Here is an 18,304-nt window from a genome sequence, read left to right on the forward strand (position 1 = left end):
CTCCCCTGGATTTCTGGGTCCTCTCCTTCCCAGGGAATCAGCTGATAGTGGCAATGGCCCAATATTGAATATCATCGTTGGAATTTATGAGTCCTAGTTCCCAAACATCTCAACCCTTTATTATTAAAGCAGGATATTGATTGGCCTGGCTACAGCAATGCAGATTAAGAGAAGAGAGGTGTGTGTGTGTGCGCGCGCGCGCGCGTGTGTGTGTGTGTGTGTGTGTGTGTGTGTGTGTGTGTGTGTGTGTGTTCCTTCCAGGCTATATTAGAGATCCATCACAATTATACAACCCATCTGTCACAACGAAATACCAAATTGGTAGCATCCATTTGGTGACTAGGTCAACCAATGACTCAAGATTATCCCTGGGTTTTTCGTTTTATTTTATTGGGGGAAAAGAGGAAGGGAGAGGGCCGGCCACTTAAGAGGTTAAAAAAAAAACACAACAAAACAAAAAATGCAAAAATTCAAGCAAGCAAGCTCACTCGCACTTAGCAGGCCTCAATTACAGATCACATACCGTCAGTCCTTTTTGGATACATTTCCTTCATTAATCTCCCTTATCAGTAGCATCATTCACTGGGCATGGTCCCTCCAGTGCCTTGTTTGTCTTTAAAAAAAAAAGAAAAAATGCTGGCCCCCTTCCCTTCCCTGCTTGGAAGAAAAAAAAAAATAAACAAACAGACCAGCAGTCCGTTCACTGCATTCCAGGTGACATGACTCCGAGGGGCTCCAGCCACATCTCCACACACAGGCACGCAGGAGACACCCAAGCTATCTGCATTTGTAACAATCTGTGCTTGCAAAGGAGGACGGAGGGGCCCAAGGCAACTACATGATAAAAGAAGTCAGCATTTTGGCTATCTCCTGCATTGCATACAGACCAGACGACACACACACACACACACACATACACACACACACACACACACAGAGCACTGGCGGAGGCAACTGCAAGCAGCAGTGGATGTCACAGAAGGCACGGATTACCCAGAAGACACATGCATTACTCACTGGCCTTTATATGGTGGCTTCCTCAGCATGAGATTTTCGCTCTCGCTCTATCTCTCTCTCTCTCTCTTTCTCTCCCTCTTTTTGACTTTACCGTGCAGTAGGTAAAAAAGGACACATTTTCCCCCCTCTCCCGTATTTCCCAGATGTTGTCGTTGGGGTATCACTAGACACCAAGGCTAATGGGCAGAAACCGCTTGAATGTTAAAGGCAGCCAGCTAATAGAATAGGTTAGCCTGTTTTCTCTCTCTCTCTCTCTCCCGTTCACATCTCTGCCTCATGTATCCAGGCACGGGTGGTACTGACTCCCTGGGGAGGCTGTAGCAAGCGGCTGAGGCACAAACTAAAACATGGTATGGACGGCGAGGAGCTGATGTCACAGAAAAACAAATATTTCTGCAGTCGCCCCAAGTCGGGGGAGGGGGGGGAAAAGAGCTCTCTGTTTAAAAAAAAAAAGGCAAAAAAGGAAAGGAGATATCCCGGGAACATGGACACACTTTGAAAATGAAAAACACGGCAAAAACCACGGACTGATGGGAAGGAAGGTGGGGCCAGGTGACCACCAAAACAAACCTAGGGAAGGGGCCACCAGGATGTCAGAACATGATGTCACTGCCATCACATTACGCAGGACAGGAAGGGGGATGTTTGAGGGCAAGGAACATCCCCCCCAGTGGTATCAACTAAGAGGTGACAGATGAACGGGGACCAGAAAAAATACAATTTCAGCTTACTGTAGCACGTTCATTTCCTCGATGGGGGGGGAGGCCACAGAAGCAGACACAGGAAGAGGAGGAAGGGCCCCATGGTGGGATGTAGTGGGGCATGGTGAGGGGACCTTTGCCATCCTACCCACTCACCCAGGCAACAAAGACCTTAAAAAATGCCAAGTCACTAGAAATGGCCACACAACAGGTGAGGGTACTAGAGCTTAGAAAAAGTCTAGAACACTCCCCACACACACACACACACACACACACAGACTCCTCTTCTGGTCTAGAGGCAGTATGGTAAAGTGGTTAGAGACATAGGACTTGGGATCAGGTAGACCAGGGTTCCAGTCAGACTCTGACATTTCCACATGACCCTGGTAAATCAATTCACTCCTCTGAGCCTCAGTTTCCTCATCTGTAAAATGAGGAGTGGGCCTAGATAACTTCTAAGGTTTTGGTCAGTTCTCCATCTATGATCTGAACAAAGCACTCTTTCATACACGATCATGATGGCCCTCTGAGGTGAGGGCAAGGAAAAGCTCCTTATACCCATTTTACAGACAAAGAAACCGAGGGCTAAACAAATCCAAGGGTCTAACCAAAAGTTCAGCCAGTGAGCGTCAGAAGAGGGAGCCAATCCAGCTTTTGGATTCTAGGTCTTCTTATAACCCCTTAGAAATGACAGAGAAAGGAAAAAAAAGCCCAGAGAGAAGGTGATCCCAAAGGGCTTCCAGAAGGAGGTGAGAGAGGTCGTTAAAAGCTCACAAACCTGAGACCCCGTCTGTTGAGGTTTCTACTATTAGACACATACATGCCCCTTATTCTCAAACAAATTATACCAATAAGTTCCAGACAGAACCATTAACTTCTAGATAGAAACACACTCCTTAGGTGTCTAACATTGAGGGACTTTCTTCAAATTCTGCAATTACTGGTCAGAGTTGGGAGAAAAAAGAGGATGAGGAGAAGGAAGTGGATGCAATGCAGAGAAAATCTAAGCTACCACTCTACGACTTTTTTTCTCTTTTTTATTAGCTAGGCATTGAGCCTAGCATAAGAAATTAAGGAAATTCCTTCTATGAATGACAGTTGGTATCTCCTAATCTTCAGCATGCTACCTAAGATACTGGAAAGGTAAGGGACTTGCCCAGGGGCACACAGTTTGGTGGGACTCAAACCCAAGTCTTCCTGATTCTGAGGGAGGCTCTCTATCCACAGTTTCAAAACAGAGAATTTCATTTAAATTCATTGGACAAAGAAGACAAAACTGAAGAAAAATTAAAAAAAAAAAAGATACAAAGAATTCATTTATTCCAAGCCCCTGCCTCCAGTCCATATCTTTACTTCCCCCTCCTTGGATTTGTGTGTTAATAAAAACTTGATAATTACTGTTTCAGGTATCAGGCCAATGTATATGTTTCTCGAGAAAGAAATTTGATCAATCAGATCCACATTGGATTTCAACTAGTAACACGAATTGCTTTTGGAAGTTTTCTTTTTAACAGATTTACATAAACACATAATATTAACCAACTTTCCGCCAAACGCAGTCCATTCCAAAATATCCATGATTTTGCAAAACTGGAGGAACTCCGGCTGCATTGACAGCTTGCTAATTTTACTGGAAGCCTATTTTAAGAAGAAAACTAGTTTTTCACTTTGATCTTAGGAAATAATTTGAGACCCGGCTAAATGCTATACTTAAACTTTTCACAAAACAATATGGTATGTACATATAAACACCAAAGAATAACAAATGCTACCCTAATCTGAAAGGATTTCACATGATAATACAGCCATGTTTCAAGAATGTTTAGCAGAAATTACTATAAATGAACTGCTGTTTTATTAGTGCTGTTCGGTGAACTAAGGTTTATGTTTCACAAACACGTGGTTTCTATCCAGAAAAGGAGTCCCTGAAGGAAATGGTGCATTGGCAGTGAGGAGATTCCCCAGAATCTCCAAGTTCCAAGTGATCTCAGTGGCCATTTAGTCCAACAAAGATCCAAACGAGATAACACAGACAATAAATGGTCATCCAGACTCTTTGTGAAGATCTCCACGGAGGGGGAAGCCACCACATCTCCTGGCAGCCCATTCCATTCCACTTCGGGGTGGTTCTAATTATCTAGAAAGTTTTTTCCTGACATCCCATTTAAATTTCCCTCTTTTCACCATTGATTCTGGTTCTGCCTTTAGGGCCAAGAAGAATAAATCCATTCCCTCTTCCGCAGGACCACCCTTCAAATAAAGAAAGACAGCAACTGACTCTTCTCTTCTCCAACCCAAACGTGCCAGGTTTCTACAGCTGATCTTCATAGGATGTAACTCAAGGCCCTCCTGGTCACCCTCCTCCAGACACCCTCCAGATTTGCAATCTCCTTTCTGAACTGTGGTACCTAGGACTGAATCTACTACTACTCATTGAAGTAGATGGCAGTGTTTTAACATAAATGAGGCGAGGTGATCAAGGATGTCAAACACTAAAGAAATCAAGCAATGGAGCCAGGGTGGTGCAGCAGGAAATACACTACATCTGGAGTTCTAATCCCCACCACTTACCTGTGTAACCTGAGTGGATCACTTAAGCTCTCTGGGCCCCAGTTTTCTCATCTGTAAAGTAAGGGGGGTGTACTGTATGGCCTCTAAAATCCGCTCTACATCTAAACCTATAATCCTGTTCCAGTAGTTAAGTAAATTGAAAGACCTAGGGAAGGTTGGGGGGAGGTTTGGGGAGGAATAGAAGAGGAATGACTTTAGGTCTAGTATTAGGGAAAATATCCATGGCAGGAGGAGAGATTGAAGGTGAAAGACAGACAGAAAGCAGAATCCAGAGAGATAAGAGAAGCTAAGACAAACAGTGAGACAGAGAGACCACCAAGGACAGCCTAACAATATATGTGACCAATGGGAGGGAAAGACCACAAAAACATAAAGAAGTTAACTTGAGGAGAAGAGATACATGTCTTTCTTTAAACTAGAAGGGAAAGTGGGTCAGCTAGGTGGTGCAGTGGATAGAGCACCAGCCCTGAAGTCAGGAGGACCTGAGTTCAAATCCGGCCTCAGACCAAACACTTGATACTCACTAGCTGTGTGACCCTGGGTAAGTCACTTAACCCCAGTTGCCTAAAAGTAAAAAAAAAAAAAAAAGAAACAGAAGGGAAAGAGGTCAGGATACAGTGATATTTTATATTTTAAAAATTGAAGTCCTAGTCAAAAAAGATTACTCCCTAGGAAATACAGAGAGAGTTGATGCTGGCTCTAAGGCAAGACAAGAGGATATGGATGAAGACACAAATTCTGGGGTACGGAGGACAACTGGGAAGGGTATTTCTGTTAGCCTCAATTTCCTCAAGTCAAGTCAAAGTCAAAGTCTTTGGCAGAGAAGAGGAGGATGTAGGGTGTGTGGGCTGATCAAGAGTGATGTGAGTATTGATAAACTTAACCCTTCCCAGCAATACAAGGATCTAAGACATCTCCAAAGGCCTCGTGATGGAAAATGCTATCCACAAAGAAGAACAAACTATGGAGTTTGAATGCAGATCAAAGCATACTATGCTATTTTTTTTCTCTTCTGTTGAGTTTTGTTTCCTCTTTCTGGTGGTTCCTCCTATTGGTTCTAATTCTTATTTACAACATCACAAATGTGAAAATATGTTTAATAGAAATGTATATGTATAGCCTATATCAGATTGTGTGTCATCTTGGGGAGGGAGGTGGGGAGGAAGGGGGAGAAAAATTTTAAACTCAAAAGATTACGGAAATGATTAATAAATCAAAATAAATTAATTTTTTTAAAAAATTTTAAATTTTTTTTAAAAAAAGAGTGATGGGAGGTTTGAGGAGTGAGGGAGAACTGGCCATAGTCACCATAGGGAACATGACCATGAGTCAAAGATTTGACTAAAAGGATTGCCAAGCAGGTGATGGCCCAGCTGAGTAATGAACGCACCATGTTTATTTTCTTCCAGTCATTAAATGTAGCCCAGGAACAGAGAAATCAGAGAAGAGGAAGTTACCACAAATTGAGAATTAATACGGTAAGAACAAGAGATCGTTACGAGCAAGGATGGGGTAGAGGAAGAAAGCTCTGGAGGGAGATGGTACATCAATCACATCATGGGTATGACTGACCATGGAATGGAGAGGAAACTATTTGTTTGAAGACAGAGTAATTTTATCCTAATGAGTATATTATTCATTTGGGAATTTCTAAGGATCCCACTGTTATGAAAATACTCATTTGGCTACTTTCCTTATTTGTCTCTATTTCTCTGTGTCTGTCTCTCTCTCCCCCCTTTCTCTATCTCTGGTCTCTGTCTCTCTCTTTCATTTGCCAACTTTATTTAAGGATGACTCTGGGTTGCATCACTTCTCTGGACACCATTTCACCCAAGTCTCACGTAGGACAGCTACTTTAGAAAAATTGCTTTAATCAGATGCCCAGCCCATGTTGAGCAAAGGTCTTGCTTTGACCTACATAGAAGAATATTAACTAGCCTCAACATCTTGGCTATATCACACAGTCAGACACTAAATTGTTCTATGAGAATATGGAGGTTGGGAGAGGGGGCGATGCAGTCTGGGGAGGTCAATTACAGCTATGAGATTCAGGGATAAGCTTCATCACAAGACAGAAAACATCGACGGTGCCTAAACTCAAGCAGCCTTCTGCAGAGAGAACACTCAGAGTGGTTCCTGACCATCGGGTTTAGGGGGAGAGGTGTACGTCAGAGGACCATAGAGAGGAAGGCTTGGTCACAGAGCCTGACGGTGTCTCATCATTCAGCTAGGCCTGAAGGCAGAAGACCCACTTTCCCACATCTCATGATCATCGATTAAGAGCTAGAAGAGTCATCAGTGGCAATTAAATCCAACCTCCTAATTTTACAGATGAGGAAACTGAGGCCCAAGGAGATAGACTGATTTTTTTCCAGCTATCAAATGACAGATCTTGGGATTTGAACCCAGGTCCTGAGGGCCCCAAGTCAGTCCCACACTGCTACTTATGCTACCGCCAATGTCCGATTGCTCCCATTCTAAATCTCTTGAAGAGAGAGGTGATGAATGAGTGAATGAAGAGGGTGGGGAAGGTGGGGTTAGGACAGAAAACATGGGGGAAATGAGTTAGTCCTTTTATCCCGTTCAAGGCCTAGGTCTGATGGCACATCTCTTAAATTTTTCTCTGCTCTCACCCACAACTTTTTCAAATAAGAGCCTGGATCACTCCCTCTGTGTATTTTCTCCTAGCTCTTTGGCTCTGTCCTTCCTCCCTAGCTCTAACCCTAGACCAGTGGTGCCAATTCCTATGCTCAGATTCCCAGTCTATCACAGGGCCTTGCTCACAGCAGGAAATTTGTGTTTGTAGAACTGAACTGGGGCAGGAGAAGAAGCCTCCCACATAGTTCTGTCCGGGGTTAACACCACAGGCTCAAAAGTGATAGAATTTTAGAGCTGGAAGAAATTGAGAGTAAATGGTCTGTTGGGCTCTGACTCAGAAAGATACGGGCTGAACGCCCGTCGCTCCCACTTGAGTGGATCGCCGCAGAGAAGGCTAGTCTTGGAGTCAGGAAGACCTGAGTTTGAATCCTTCACAGAAATCCCAACACCTGCTCTTCGTAAGTGGCCCATGGGGCGCGTTGAGAGCTCTAAGCTCTCAGGCCCCGGACCCTCTCATCCTGAAGTGTTCAGAATAATAGCTAGCGTTTTGGGAGTCAAATCTCTGTAACAAGCATTTACTGACTGCCACTGGGTGCAGGGCACTGGGGATACAAAGACAAGGGTGAAACAGCCCCTGCCCTCCAGAAACTCATGCAATACTGTAGTGAAATAAAATGTACACAGAAAAATCATTCAACAAGCATTTATTGATCTCCTACTACATACATGGCAGGCACTGTGCTGGGGATACAAAGACAAAAATGAAACATCCCTTGCTTTAAAGGAGCTACTAGAATGATATGATATGTACATAGATGGTCAATTACTCAATAAGCAAATATTAAGTACCTACTGCACACCAGCAAGGTAGAAGATAAAAAACCAGTCACTGCCCTCAAGGTGCTACTGGATTGGTATCTGTAAACAGAAAATCAGATCTTCAGAAAGCAACTATTTGGCACTTACTGCATGCCAGCTCTGTGCTAGGCCCCACGGATGGAAGACTAAACTCAAACAGCCCTCGTGCCCTCCAGGAGTCTCCATGCCACTAATAATAAAAAATCCAATTTTCAGCTTACTTATATAACCTTTCCCTATGAGCTAACTCACAAATAATGAATCAAAAGTATTTACAATGTAAAAAGTAAATTACATAGCTAGTACTGGAAGGAACAGACCTTAGAGGCTATTTTAAACAATTCCTCATCTTACAGATGAGGAAACAGAGCATCATGGTTGTGAAATGACTTGCCCAGGGTCACTTCAGGAACAGAAAGCATCCAAGGGAGTTTTGAACCCAGGAAGTCTGACTCCCGGACAGGGCTCTTTCCACTGAACCCCTCCCCACCTTCCCCCAACCCAACACCTGGACTGAACATTGCTTGATATGAAAACTTTTCCCACCATTACAGTACTACTATCCTTTGGCATTCATTCTCTTTGGATATTTTTCCTTTTCCTTTTTCCTTTTTTTTGGGGGTGGGGTTATACAGTAGGGTTAAGTGACTTGCCCAGGGTCACACAGCTAGTAAGTGTTATGTGTCTGAGGCCGGATTTGAACTCAGGTCGTCCTGAGTCCAGGACCAGAGCTCTATCCACTGCACCACCTAGCTGCCCCTCTTTGGACATTTTTCATAAAAGGTGCACATCCTTGACCCTTTCTACCTTCCTCCTAACACATACATTTTATGTGTGTATAGACTTATATAGTAAAGAAATGCTGGATTTGGCACCCTGAAGATCTGGGATCGAGTCCTCCCTCAATCTTACTAGCTGGATGACCCCTCTGAGCCTCAGTTTTCTCATCTGTAAAATGAGGGGCTCGGACTCAAGGGCCTTACAGGTGCCCTCTTGGTCCAAATCCATGACCTGCATGACCTTGGGCAAGATCAATAACCTCTCTGGTCCTCAGTTGTGGCATGCACAAAATAAGGCAGTTGGATCTAAGGGTCTTCAAGTCCTTTCCAGCTCTAAATCTACAATCTACATAACCATTTCCTCTTCCTCAGCCTCAGTCTCCCCATTTGTAGATGATCTCTGAGTCCCTGCTCTAAATCTACGATTCCATGACCTGTGATCCTAAATAGCCTTGAAATCTGGACAAAGGTGACATTCAAGCAAGCTGTGAGGAATGTGACCTCATCCGTTCTCTGTTACACAGGCTCGAACTGTCTCAGAGCCGAGGGGCACTGGGCAAGACCAATACAAAGACAAGATGAGAAAAGTCAAACTGGCCAGGGGATGTTTCCAAGGGCCACTAAGTGATGTGCCGCCTTTCCCCAGCAAGATGGTGGCAGGGCATCAGGGCTGCCACTGACAACATAGGTGGGTGACTGGCACTGCCAGTCTGGCTGACCAACCACCCAGCCCAACCCTGAGCACTCTGGACATTTCTAGACCTTAAGGGGTTCCCACAGCTCCACATTTTTTCCAATTCAATTCCATTTGCCCATCCTTTTCATGGCGCCTCCCGCATCCCTTCTCATGCATATCCCTGTGGATAACGCAAGGCAGTTCACTGACACCCACCATTACCCTTTGAGTCACCAGCAATTCTGCTTCTTCTCAGATCATCAGGTTCAATGAATCACAGCCATTCAGCATTACCAAGAGAATGCAGGCCTTAAATAGATACGTTTTTGTGACATCAAGTGGCAAAGAATCATTCAAGAACCACCTGATTTCCCAAAGAAGACCCAGCCTGTCATGCTTCTCTGGGTCATTAATGGTCACAGTGTTTTGTCCACTGATAGGACATATCCAAGAGACACACACCACTGAACTAACACAACAGAATTCCCACTCAACTCCACATCCAACTCTGGGAACACGCATTCTTTGTCCATTCAGCTTTTCCCTTGTGGAATATTAGGCCAGTCTCTTTTGTGACTCTGGTTCTCATGAAGGCCCTGCTATATTCCCAAGTCCTAGAATTCCAGAGTCGGAAGACATCTCATTGGTCTACTCCAGCCCATACCAAAGAGAGTCCCTACTACAACACACCCAAAACAAGTGGTCATGCAGTCTTGGCTTGAAGCCCTCCCATGACGGGGAGACCCACTTCCTCCAAAAGCACCTCATTCCACTTTTCATATTCAGTCATTTTTCAATCATGCCCCACTGTTTGTGTCCCTATTTGGGATTTTCTTGGCAGAGAGACTGGAGTGGTTGGCCATTTCCCTCTCTAGCTCATTTTACAGGTAACGAAACTGTGGCAAACTGGGTGAAGTGACTTGTACAGGGTCACACAACTAGTAAGTGTCTGAGTCCAGATTTGAACTTAGGAAGATGATTCTTCCTGACTCCAGGCCCAGCACTCTTTCCTCAATGGCACCACCTAGCTGCCCCATTCCACTTCTGGATCACTCTAATAGTTAGGAAGTCTTCCCTGACATCATGCTAAATCTCTGCAACTTCCACCCACTGTTCCAAAGTTGTGGCCTCTGGGGCTGAATAGCACATCTCTAAGGCCCCTGCACAAGACACCTCTTCAGGCTTACTTTAAGACACTTCGCTCTGGAAGCGGCAGTCAGATCAAGGACATCACTCTTGGAAAGGGCGAGTCAATTGATTGCCTTCTCACTCAAATCATTCCCTCTTCATTCTCTGTCCAAAGTACTTCTCCCTGGCTACCACTCCCCAATCAGTGGTATTCTCTTCCCCTATTAGAATATATTTTTGCAGAGAAAAACCCCAAAAGGTCAGAAACAACTAAACAACACCACCATTACTGGGGCAGCTAGGAGGCGCAGTGTATAGAGTGTTGCATAGAATGAACTCTTCCTGAGTTCAAATCTGACCTCAGACATTTACTAGCTGTGTGACCCTGGGCAAGTCACTTCACCCTGTTTGTCCCAGTTTCCTCATTCGTAAAACGAGCTGCAGAAAGAAATGACAAATCACTCCAGTATCTTTGCCAAGAAAACCCCAAATGGGGTCCCCAGCAGTCAGACATGACTAAACAATTAATCAGCAACATTAGAATACAAGCTCCTTGAGGGCAGAGACTGCCCTCTTGCTTGTTGGCTCAGAGCCTGACCCACAGTTGGCATTTAATAAGTGCTTTTTCATTCATTCATTCAGCTATCATGTGCTCTGAAGAATTAACTCAACACATTTCCCCTTCAACTGCATGTCAGGATCTGGGCAACACACATTTTTCATCTACTTGTTTTTCTGAGTGTGGACTACCATGCCAATTTCTTTTTGAGTGACTGCAGATCTCATAAAGGACAGCTAACACCCCCGAGCCTTCTCTTTGCTTCTTCTTTGAACCAATCATATGGCAAAGTCTCAAAGTCATTCCCCATTTTAGTTTTGGGGGACCTTCTTCTTCCAACCTTCCAGGGCATTATACAACCAGGATGATGCCATCCCCAAATATCTAGAAATGGGTATGTTCTTTTTCTCCTAATGAGCTATCCGTTTAAAAAAAAATGTCCATGGGAGTGTTAAATAAAATGCAAACTAACAGAGATAACCCAGATATCCAATAAGGAAATAGTCAAAGAAATTACGAGACATTCACATAATAGAATACTGTAATGCCTAGAAATATCTTTATGAAATAACGCAAAGCAAAAATGACTGACCCATCATGACCATTGCCATCATGCTTTTAGATCTGGGAAACCCTTCACATACACTATCTCATTTGATCCCCCCAACAATCCCGGGAGGTGGGTGCCAACGATTATCTGTATTTCATGGATGAGCAAACTGAACCAGGCAGAGGTAACTTGCCTACAAGCATTTATGAAGCACTTACTATATGCCAGGCTCTATGCTAAGCCAAGCTTGGGGAGACAGAAAGATAGTCACACAGGCCGCTAAATGTCTGAGGCTGAATTTGAACTCAGATTCTTCAGACTCCTGGTGCAGCTCTCTCTCCACTGCATCCTCTAGTGGCTTAGGTGTTGACAGCACACATTAACTCATATTATATAAGGGTAAAAGCAAATGAGAATGAATAGCTAAGTAAAGAATTCGGATGGGGAATGCGTAGGAAAGAGTAAGAAGTGATGATACTTCAATGAAATTAAATTGATTTAAATGGATGGGTACTAAGCAAGTTTAGGTTGGTTGTACTGATGTATTAGTACTAATGTACTGATGCATAAACTATTTTAATAAAACATGTTGCTTTTATGAGGGGGAAAAAAATCATGGTGCCCCTAGAGGCCACATATTGTAGTGAAACCAAACCAAATGGAACAGCCCACGGCAGTGGGGTGGGGTGGGTGAAAGAAGCCAGGAGGGCAGAGGCGAGGCCAGCTGCGGCTGCCCGGCCCTCCCAACCACCCAGGGCAGAGGGGGCCCAATGGAGATTTCTCATCATGCCACTCACTAACCAATCAAAAGGCAGAGGATCCCAAGTCCAGGAACCAAAACAAGAGTAAGCAGGATGGGAAGAAGAGCGATTGTGCTGAAAACGCAATCTGTATTCACTGTCCGTCTGGAGACTTCAATTTTCCACTTTTTCACAAGGTCACAGAATACTTATCAACAATAAGGGGTGACATTTCTATAGAGTTTTCCGTCTGGCAAAGCATTTGACAAACATTATCTCATTTGAGACTCACAACGCCCCCGGGAGGGAGATAATGCTGGGACTATTAACCCGTGTTTTTTAGAGGAGGAAACTGAGATGCAGGGAATGTAAGTGACTTGCCCAGGGTCACACGGCTAGAAAGCATCAGGGTTGCAATTTGAACACCATTCCTGGAGAACATTCTACTTCCACAACATCATGCCACCTGACATCTTTTATAACTAGACCAGATTTACCCCGAGACAGCCACACCAACTTTTGGTATCAAGCACATCCCTTTAAAGCCATTCAATTCAACTCTCCCCCAAAGTTCAATGCCCTCCATCAAAGTGCTAGGAAGTTTTCGAGTACTCACTGTCTTCTCCCGGGCAGGGCATTCCTGGCTTCTCTGGGATGCTCGGAAAAACTGAACACAGACAAAGAAAAAGGAGTTAGTGCCTTGAGGAGACGAGCCCTCCCTCTGAATGATCTGCACGCAATTTGAATGCTCAAGTATTTCTAAAGAATGTTCTGATGAGAAACAAGTCGCTCTAGAAAAGCTTTGAAAGTGAAATGCTGGATAACCTGCGCACATCTTACGCACACGTGCCCTAAATTACATGGTTAAAGGTCTCAAAAACACAGTAAGACAGGACTTAAGGGAGGGAAGAAGTAACAAGCAACTGGGTTACAAAAGATCAAGATACAGTATTCTAGAATCTATCCAGAGATTCCAGAATTAATACTTAAAATGTTCATAAATTCATTTATTTAAAAAGCATTTGATAAAATTCTTTTTTTCCAAATCATCTCCATCATCTGGGATAAATTTGCCATTTGCTTACATAACACCCTTAAAATGGATTATTCAAATACCCCCCAAGGAATCTGTGATCTCTTCCAACCCACCCATGCCTGCCCATCTCTGTGTGAATCTTCTGTCATGTCTTCTCATAAATCAGACAGATTACTCACTCATCAAAAAAAAAAAAAAGAATTTTTTTTTTACAAAGTAGAAGATTCAGGACTCTGAGATGTTAGAATCCCTTCTGGCTTCTCTTTCCCACTTCAGAGGTCCAAAGGGGAAATGGCATGATCAGGGAGTCAGAAATACAAAATATCTTGGCCACTGCCACACTCTTCTTCACAGAGGCCACAGGGATGGCTTGTGAAGCCGAGAGAATTCTGGAACACAGGCTGAGAGTCAGGGATAAAAAGGATAAATTTGAAGACAACAGTCCTATGCTTTGCATCACCAGAATCCACAACCCATCTCCAAACCTGAAAAGCTAAGAGGATGTGTAAACTAAAGAAATCTAAGTATCTCTATCACTCAGTCAGTCAACAAGCATTTATTATGTACCTACTGTGTGCCAGGTACTATGTTAGGTACTAGGGGTATAGTCCCTACCCTTGAGGAGCTCACACTGCGATGGAGGAGACAGTAAGCGAACAGCTACGTGCCAACATGCTGTATACAGGATAAACGGGAAGCAATCAATGGACATGAAGGCACTAGAATGAAGCAGGACCAAGAAATGCTTCCTGTGGAAGGTGGGATTTTAGCTGGGACTTGAAGGAAGCCGGGAGGTAGAGAATGAGGGGGGGAGAGCATTGCAGGCTTTGGAGGTGGCCAAAGAAAACACCCGAAGCCAAGAGATGGAGTCTCTTGTCTGAGGACCAACCAGGAGGCCAATGGCACTGGACCAAAGAATGCACTGGGGAGGGGGGAGGAGGGACAAAAAGGTGGAAAGAGGAAGGCTTGGTGATGAAGGGTTTTAGACACCAAAGACAAGATGTTTCTGATTGATCTTGGAGACAACAGGAAGCCACCAGAGTTTATTGAATGGGGGGGGGGTGACATGATCAGATTTGTGCTTTAGGAAAAGCACTTTAGCAGGTGAATTGTAGATGAATTGGAGAAGGTACAGATTTGAGGCAGGCAGACCCAGCAGCAGCCTACTGCAATAATGCAAGAGTGAAGTGTCCAGGGGCTGCACTGGAAGGAGGGGGAGAGGCAGTATCAGAGGAAAGAAGGCAGCATATTAGAAAGATGCTTCAGAGGTGAAATCAACAGACTTAAGCAATAGATTGGTTATGGGGTGGGGGGGTAGAGAGTGAGGAATCCAGGATGAGTCCCAGGTTGTAAGTCCAAAGGACTGGGAAGATGGTGTTGACCTCTAAAGTAATAAGGAAGGTGGTAACAGGATGTAGAGGGGAATAGAGTTCAGTCTTGGACATGTTGGGTTTAAGATGTCAACTGGACATCATAGGCAGTAGAAGACACAAGACTAGAGGTCAGTAGAGGTTAGGGCTGAATAAATCAGTTTGTAAATCATTAGCATAGAGACAGTCATTGAATCCGTGGGAAATAATGAAATTGCCAAGTGAAAGAGTACAGAAGGAGAAGTGGGCCCAGGACTGACAACTTTGTGGGATGCTCAGAGTTGGCAGGTATGACTTGGATGAAGATCCATTAGGGGAGACTGAGAAGGAGCGGTCTGATGGGGAGAAGGAGAACCAGGAGAGAGGAATGTCCTGAAACCCTAAGGAGATGAGAGTAGCAAGGAGAAGAGGGTGATCACCAGTGTCAATGGCGTCATAAGGGTCAAGGGGGATGAGGACTGAGAAAGGTTATTAGATGTGGCAATGATGAGATCACTGGTAACTTTGGAGAGAGGAGTTTGGGTGGAATAATGAGGTCAGAAGTCTACACTGTAGAGAGTTAAGAAGAGAGTGAAAAGAGGAAGTAAAGGCACCCAGTGTAGATGGTCTTCCCAAAGAAGGCAGCAGAGATATAGGATGATATAGTGAGTGGAACATAGCAGGTGAGGGTTGTTTGGGGGCTTTTTTCAGGACTTGGGAGACATGGTTATGTTTATAGGCAGCAGACTGGCAGGCAGAGATTGAAGATAAATGGAGATGCCAGAGGAGCAGTCTGCTGGAGAACACAGGATGCAAGGGAGGTAGAGGGGCTGGCCTTCATAAGGAGAAGGGGTATGGGACAGAGGGCAAGGAGGAAATAGTGGAAGAAGGCATACAAGTGATTTTGGATGGGAAGGGAGAAGAGGGAGCTCACGGCAAATGGCCTCGATTTTTTTTTTAGTAAAATATGAGACAAGCTTCTTAGGTTTATTCATTGGGTTCAGTCATTTCAGTTGTGTCCAACTCTCCGAGACCCCATTTGGGTAACTTGGCAAAGATATTAGAGTGGTTTGTCATTTCCTTCTCAAGCTCATTTGACAGATGAGGAAACTGGGGCAAACAGGATTAAGTGCCTAGCCCAGGGTCACACGACTACTAAGTGTCTGAGGCCAGATTTGAACTCAGGTCTTCCTGACTACCCACTGGGCCACCTAGCTGGGAGGTTTGAGAAGGGATAAAAAGGTTTAGAAGAACCGCTGTGGAGAGTGGGATAGTGAGTTGATAAGGGAAGTACAGCAGGATTGCCCAGCTGCAGAGAGGGATCAGCAGAGGTTATATGATATGAATCCCTAATGGATCCTGGTAGAACAGTTTCATGATGTTCTCCACCTTTGGTGAACAGCGTGTGTGTAAGAAGGAAGGCAGTGGACAGTGGGAGTAAACCAAGGCTGAGGCACGGCAAGACACAATGGGCAACATGATAAGGTGGCTAGGGACTCAAGAGAAGAGGAAAATGTTGAGTTCAACTGGCACCAAGGGGTCAACATCAGGAAAGAAGAGAGAGTGGCTAGTGCAGAGGCAATAACCTTGGAAGAGGCGAGGGAGTCGAGGAATCGGAGACCACAGCGGGGACAAGGAACCGGGTTAGGGAAGAGAAGGCAGAAGGAGAAGTGGAAAGCCAAATAGATTTAGTCAGACAGGGAATTTCCAAGTTCATGGACATGGAGGGGGATATTTTTAGGTGATGGTAAGATCAAGGGTACGACCATCTTTGTGTGTGGCTGACTTGGGCAGAGGAGTAAGGTCATGAAAAGTAAGTAGGTTGAGGAACTGAGAGGTTAGGGTATCCAAAGGAGTCTCAATATGTAGGCTGAAATTCCCTAGTATGAGAGCAGGGTCTGGGGAAGGGAGAAAAGCTGAGCCAAGTACTGAACTCATTGCAGAAGGAAGGGGAGCATACAGAAGGTTTGCAGGCAACATCTATCAGAATTTTGACTGAATGGCAGAGTGGATTGCATGAACCTCAAAAGGACGAGAAGCAACCAAGTGATGGTGGTGGAAGGAGAACGGGGAAGTGGCAATGGGGAGGAAGGAGTATTCCAAGTCCCCTGCCTCAACCAGTGAATGCAGTGGAATGAAAGTGCAGCCACTGCTGGAAAGGGTGGCCAAGGAGGCTGTGTCATCAGGTCTCAGTGAGAGCCACAAAATGGAAGTAATGGGAAAGGAAGAGACTAAAGATGAAAGCAAGTTTGTTACCTACGGAGCAGGTATTCCCGAGGAAAGTGTCATGGGGTGAGTAGCATTTGACTGGGACTTTGGGGGTGGGGTGGATTGAGGAGAATAGGAAGAAGGAATCTATCTGGTAGTGGGAGATGGGGCAGCTAGGTGGTGCAGGCCTGGAGTCAGGAAGACCTAAATTCAAATCCGGCCTCAGACACTTACTAGATGTGTGACCCTGGGCAAGTCACTTCACCCTGTTTGCCTCAGTTTCCTCATCTTAAAATGAGCTGGAGGAGGAAATGGCAAACCCCTCCAGTATCTCTGCCTAGAAAACCCCATATTGGGTCATGCAGAGTCAGACACGACTGAACAAGATGGGGAATGGGTTTAGACGATGAACTACAGGGGTTCAGAAACGCTGGGATATGGAGAGTGTGACCGGGGGGAATCTGTTCATCGTTAAGTGAGACATTTAGAGAGATTTTCAAAGGATGGAAATAAGAACAATGAAGTTAGGGGGAAAATTAATATTCCTCAAGGAGAAAATATGTCCTTACACTAACTGTCCCCAATAGTTAATGATCAAGTTAACAGCAGTTCAGAGCCATGGAGAATGTAAGCTCCCTGAGGGCAGAGTCTGTCTCTCTTCTGTTTGCATCCTCCACGCCTCGCACAGTGCTTGGAGTACAATTAGACTAGGCTGAGCTTAGATTCGTCAGTTTTGAGAAGAAGTAGAAAAGTGATGATGCTATAAGAAGCATCTGTAGATACTCCCCACCCCCTAAGAGTTGTGAGAAGGGCCACTGGGGGCAAGAGCGCTCATTAGCTTCTCCACGCTGGGAAGCGTAATTGGACAGAATAAGTAGCGGGATAATATATCTGACCCGAAGAACAAACGACCCGCCCTGGCCAGCACTTAGAACCTACACAATTATTTCCAGCGGCCAAGGGTTAGCCCGAGTCAAAGAGACAAGCCCCAGTTAGATCATTCTCCAAGGAAAGCCCTGTGAAGAGAGGCCAGGAAGCTTCATTTCCAGCTACTTGCCGTGAATGATGAGTCCTTCATCTCTGTGTTGACAGTACAGGCGAAAAGCTTCTTCCAGTTCCATCGGAGAAGATATGGTGCACGGATCACCTAATGAAATGGAAAAACGAGGCAAGAGACACCACGTAAACTCGGCGGGATATTCGATACGGCTCTTACCAACTTGTTTGATGCTATCAGAATCCAAGAATCCCAGAGAGGGAAGGAGTTTTTGGAAGCCACCTGGCCCAACCCTTCCGTGAGCAAGAATCCCTCCATGCCATACCCACATGAGGTCTTCCGGCCTCTGCTCAGAGCCCTTCACGGAGAGGAAACTCCCCACCTCTCGAGGCGGCCCATTCCACTTATGGGTAGCTCTCATGGTTACCAAGTTAGTGGCATCAACCCCCTAGCTGTCTCTTGGCAATCTGTAAGCCTTGTTCCTGGTTCTGCTCCCACGGGGCCCAAACACTACAAGTTTAACCTCTATTTCACAGG

At 44.9% G+C, this 18,304-nt stretch overlaps 1 protein-coding gene across 3 annotated transcripts in view; it reads right to left on the reverse strand.

The window, feature by feature from the left end:
- Positions 1-18,304, reverse strand: part of PRKCZ (protein kinase C zeta) — a 234,859-nt gene that overhangs the window by 186,510 nt on the left and 30,045 nt on the right. For 2 of the 3 annotated variants that reach the window (XM_020975890.2, XM_020975897.2), the window contains 2 exons: positions 17,828-17,917; positions 12,794-12,844 (listed from right to left, as the gene is read on the reverse strand). In XM_020975890.2, coding sequence (XP_020831549.1) covers positions 12,794-12,844; positions 17,828-17,917 — 141 coding nt within the window. Of the gene's footprint in view, positions 1-523; positions 610-12,793; positions 12,845-17,827; positions 17,918-18,304 lie in introns of those variants that run through there. The other variant, XM_020975901.2, reaches the window with a different exon arrangement.

Source organism: Phascolarctos cinereus, unplaced genomic scaffold (genome assembly GCF_003287225.1).
Source record: "Phascolarctos cinereus isolate Bilbo 61053 unplaced genomic scaffold, phaCin_HiC Scaffold_726;HRSCAF=1367, whole genome shotgun sequence".
Taxonomy (NCBI): Eukaryota; Metazoa; Chordata; class Mammalia; order Diprotodontia; family Phascolarctidae; genus Phascolarctos; species Phascolarctos cinereus.